The sequence below is a fragment of the Priapulus caudatus genome, unplaced genomic scaffold, assembly GCF_000485595.1.
Source record: "Priapulus caudatus unplaced genomic scaffold, Priapulus_caudatus-5.0.1 Scaffold992, whole genome shotgun sequence".
NCBI classification, from domain to species: domain Eukaryota; kingdom Metazoa; phylum Priapulida; class Priapulimorpha; order Priapulimorphida; family Priapulidae; genus Priapulus; species Priapulus caudatus.
Window position 1 is genome coordinate 82,726 of NW_014578053.1, and position 4,717 is coordinate 87,442.

Genomic DNA, 4,717 nt, shown 5'->3' on the forward strand with positions numbered 1-4,717 from the left:
GTGTGTGTGTGTGTGTGTGTGTGTGTGTGTGTGTGTGTGTGTGTGTGTGTGTGTGTGTGTTATGAACTTTAAATGTTACACATACACGTTGATTGCAAGTTCGCTTACAAGTAAACATTTACACTCTATACATAAACATTATTATTTCTCTAGATTTGAGTGCTTATTTTTGATTTGATGCACTGGTTGCACAATAATTTTTAATTAAATCCTTTTATAGTAGTGAGTATAAATAAGAAATACCTGAAGCAGTGCAATGAATAGGAAGAAAATGTTGGCGTATCTGCGAAACTGCTCAAACAGAAACTTTGGCAGAAATGTGGCGACATTGTACTTAGCAGTGCTGGAACAAATGCAAGTAAATCTATTCTTCTCACAAACCAGAAATAGTCAAACAAACACGGCAAGTGACAAAGGTTCAAATTTATGCAAACCACCTGCACAAATTGGGACTTGGTTGTTATTTCGTAAACTTATATAGGCTAGTGAAAATTTGCTCTTCATAAAAAATTATATTTTTAAAATGTGGGAAGTTATAAAACATACCTCGTGTCTTTAATACGTATGGTACCACAATGGACATATAGTATGTAAATGAAGTTTGGTTACATGAACCTCCAATGATGCAAGTACATTTAATAACAATAAAAATCCTCTTAAATTTGAGATTTAGCAATTCATGAATGATATCATTCAGATGACTCATTAGATATCAAACAACAACCCCTTATTCAACTTTTTGCTAACACACTAGCTGTGCCTGCATGGTGTTATCTCGTCTCATTTAGCCCCTCGTTACTGCAATTATGACAAAGAGCTTACAAGTTACATCATGATCCTCATGTTTTTTTTTACCAATGAACAATCATTAAAGGGAGAGTTTACTCTAGGTTCTAGGGTTATTTTCAGCTAATTTAGGTTATAATTACGCTACATAAAAAGTTTCATGGTTCAATCACCATTAGAAATATTCCAAGTATTGCAATCATCATTACAATAGCAGCATATGATATATGGTTACCTGATTTCATTTGTACAGAATCTGATAGGTTGATCCTTATTAATGAAAATCACTCGTTGCTCCTGTATTTCATTGACTTCAGTTACTCCAGACGTTTTGTCATCTTCCTCTTCTGCTAGTATTAGGAGTAAACCATTGAAAGAGAATGCAGAGAGAAGAGCATGCAGTGCAAAATGTCTCCATTGGCATTGCTATTACAAAATGTGAGTTCCACTTGAATATTACTTTCAGTCACAGTATACAACATACATGATACAGTCCAGTCCGTATTACTGTGAGGGTGATTGTAATGCTACAAACAATGGTACAACTACAAGAAAACAGAGTAAAGTGAAGCCAAAAGAGACCAGACGGCAGTGGCAAGAAGAGTCACGCTCTCTCACCTTCCATACGTCCACTATCTTGTATGTTAAACCGTCGTGCAATCGCTGCCATTTTCACAAAGCACAATGAGAAAACATGTATGTCGAGTAAACTACGTGTGATTTTGTTAACTGGTCAAATGGCCAAGAGAGAAAAATGAAAACAGCCGTGAGAAACGGCTACACGTTCATATTCTGGCCGCCCACAAACAGAAGTAATTATTTTCACAAGCCTCGCTCTCGTATATGAAGACCGGAAGTTCCGGTTTCACGCTGTACCATAATCTCCCATAATCGTTACCACTTACCACTTCGTTGATTTTTATCAGAGTACGTATATTGTTAGTCCAGCGGGTAAGCACATTGATTATGCACTTTTGGTTAGAATCATAGATCATAGATATAGAATACAGAAATCTGTGTTTGTTCTTAGTCTATGGTTATCGTTGTGAACTTTGCACACGCGTACTACAGCCTCGCCTGTATCGGTAGTACAGACCAGGAGCCTAAATATAACTGTTATATTTAGCTCCTTGGTACAAGCCACTACAGGTTGCCGAGGTAAGCTCCCCGAGGTGGAACGCTCAACGGCATGAGCCAGTGATTGACGGGAGATCTAGAGAAGCGTTGCACTGAAAGGAACGATGTTGAATCCCAATTGCGCTGAAGCCGCGATCTTTCGCGCCATGTTCCGGGCCAAGGCGCACGGACCGCGGGAACGTCCTACGACCGTAATGCAGCGGCTGGCAGCTATGGATCCGTTGCGCCGACATGAATTGAGCCGGGCGCACGGATCCAATAGCTGCATCGCGAACAGTCCGCATTTTAGTGGGGGACACAGAGGCGTAGACATTTGGGCGTCAACGTTGTTGAAACTGCTATACAAAACTGTAATCGGTAATCTGTTCCGTAACGAGCTGTGTGACGCGAAATCAGCAAGAAAGACTGTCCGAAGATTCTGACATTCTGCGCAACCTTGCGGGGGGCCCCAGTCATGCCAAACGTGCTGTCAGAATCACGAAACACCTACCGGGCGCTCTCTCGGCGCCCCCACGCTGCAACGTGTTTTTGCAACGTTTCCCAAATGGCGGGCTCGTAACGGGAGTGTGGAAGCAGTGCGCCGCGCTGCCGCCGCCTATGCCATTAGGACTGGCACTTCTCTCGCACCGCTCGGCTTAGCTTAGTCACCGTCATGGTAATCGAGGTGGGAGCAGTCCCTAGTCATATATTATAGCCTTTGCACCTTTTCGCCAAACTTCTTGGGGAGGACGTAGGACCTATACTAGAAACGATGGACAAATTTCGTGAGTACAAATAGATTGGTCGTATTTAGTTGCATTATTATTTTATTGAAACGCTTCAAGTGCCTGTGTCTAGTATAGCCTAGGGGTATTTCTAACCCTAGCAAAGAGTGCGTTTGATCTTGCTGTCGTATAGTAGTCTGTTATACTAGTGGTGTCAATGGATAACGAGAACATGGCTCCCAATATTATATGGGGCCCCATGTATGTATGGCATGGCCAATAAAACCAAATCGTCATTCTACATCAGATGCTAATATAACTATCTATATCAATATAATAGGTGTAGGTTATGGGTTAGGGTTCGTATAGACTTCTAGTGACTATAGCCTTACGATTTAACTGTCGCTGGCAGAACGGTCACGCTGTCGACCGCCAGATAAACCGCAGCGGCCCAGTTAATGTAAGGTTGGACTTAGAGCTAGGTATCGTCACTTATTAGCTAAGTTAGTTAATACTAGTAACAGATCGTTAGTCATTATTAGCTATTATACTTACGCTCCTGCCGGTCCTGGTATTTACTGTACTCGTATAGTAGTCTGGTAACTAGTAGTACTACTAACTCTAGTACTAGTAGTGAGTAGTATAGTGCGGGGTCGGGTAAACAACGCATCTTTTTGCGCAACGCCATCTTGTACACGGTCTCTAGGTGACCGTAGTGTGGCTCGGTCCTAACAATTTAGTGTGTGCTGTAATACGTCGCCGGCTTGAATCTTGCCCGGCCCCAAAAACATTCGCCCGGGCGCTGCGGGAACCCGATGAGCGAAAAATCGTTCAGCTTTCGTGTGTCCATACTTGACTTGGTACCGGCACGCTTCATTGACGCCAAGTATCTCTCGACGTACACATAAAGTTATTGTAATACTTCGAAACGTTCTACAAAATCGACGGCGGGGCGAGTCTAGCCTAAATTGCCCTTTTTCTGGTGGCCATTCTCTCGAACATCCCTCAAGAGAGACTTCGTCGCCCCATCTATGGGTATGCGCATTAGTACGCGATAAATTCGACGGCGTGTAAGTTAAACCAAATTCAAAATGGATTTTTGTACAAAAAGAACGACGCCGCCAACAAAAAAAGCTCCATTACGGACCATTGGAGTTCTTCTCAGCCCTACGCTTGCATAATCCAAATTTGTCCAAGCGCCAAACTCCTGAATTGACCGCATAACACCCCGTTCTTTACATAACCATGGAGAATGTTCGAAAATGGGAGCAGCGAGTTATATGATATGGCGCACACAGTGGCGCGACCGCGGCTTCTGCGCGAGATATCCGCTGCAGGACTGTCTAGCTCCGGTGTCAAGGATAGAGTACTGGCGTACCAATAAAAACCATGTGCATTTACTCAATATAAATATATTATTTATATCAATATACTAGGTTCAGGTTGATGGTTAGGTTCTCAGGATTAGGGTAGGGTTAGGCACGTTAGGCAATTAAGGGTTAGGGTTCAGGGTTAGGACACATTGGTTTATTGGGACGCCATGTTCTCTATCTTGAGCCGCTAGCTACTAGTACTATATGCCCGACTTACATTAACATTGCCGCTGGCGGCAGTTAATCGTAAGCGGGCTATAGTACTACGAGCCCCACAGCGGGCCCAGTTAATGTAGCGGCGCTATCGTACTAGAAGCTACAGCAGAGACACCAGGGCTCGAATTAACCGACGGCACCGACGGCAATGCCGTCGATGCTCCTATCAATTGCCGTACTTGCCCCTGAAAATCAAACCCTGACGACGGCAGTCACCTGCCTTGCCCTTTTCTGTAGATTGCGTCTGGCGCTCTAGCTTAGACTGGTTCACGGCCGCACTGTTGTCGCAGAGCATGCTACGATTGTGTCTAGCTAGCGAGGCTCAGCAGCGCGCAATTCATGTTTATCCCAGCTTAATGTCATATATATATATATTATAGAATATTAAAATAATAATAAAATCACCTTTTGGCACAATACAAGTATTATGTTAACCTTTTTATGGTTACATCTGCTGCTTGCTCTATACTTCTTTTTCAATATTGTTTGATGTGAAATACA

General features: G+C 43.0%; 2 protein-coding genes across 5 annotated transcripts in view; one reads left to right on the plus strand and one right to left on the minus strand.

Moving 5' to 3' along the window:
* LOC106814859 (probable phospholipid-transporting ATPase IA) overlaps positions 1-1,576 on the minus strand; it is a 29,509-nt gene extending 27,933 nt beyond the window's left edge. Inside the window, exons 1-3 of the mRNA XM_014819227.1 lie at positions 1,405-1,576; positions 1,022-1,136; positions 244-343 (exon numbers count right to left, since the gene is read on the minus strand). Coding sequence (XP_014674713.1) covers positions 244-343; positions 1,022-1,136; positions 1,405-1,456 — 267 coding nt within the window. The 5' untranslated portion in view covers positions 1,457-1,576. The remainder of the gene's footprint in view (positions 1-243; positions 344-1,021; positions 1,137-1,404) is intronic.
* Positions 1,577-1,636: 60 nt separating this feature from the next.
* Positions 1,637-4,717, plus strand: part of LOC106814860 (exosome complex component RRP45-like) — a 13,610-nt gene continuing 10,529 nt past the window's right edge. For 2 of the 4 annotated variants that reach the window (XM_014819228.1, XM_014819230.1), the window contains exon 1: positions 1,652-1,737. The gene's annotated coding sequence lies outside the window, so the exon portion shown is untranslated. Of the gene's footprint in view, positions 1,738-4,717 lie in introns of all 4 variants that reach the window. The other 2 variants (XM_014819231.1, XM_014819229.1) reach the window with 2 other exon arrangements.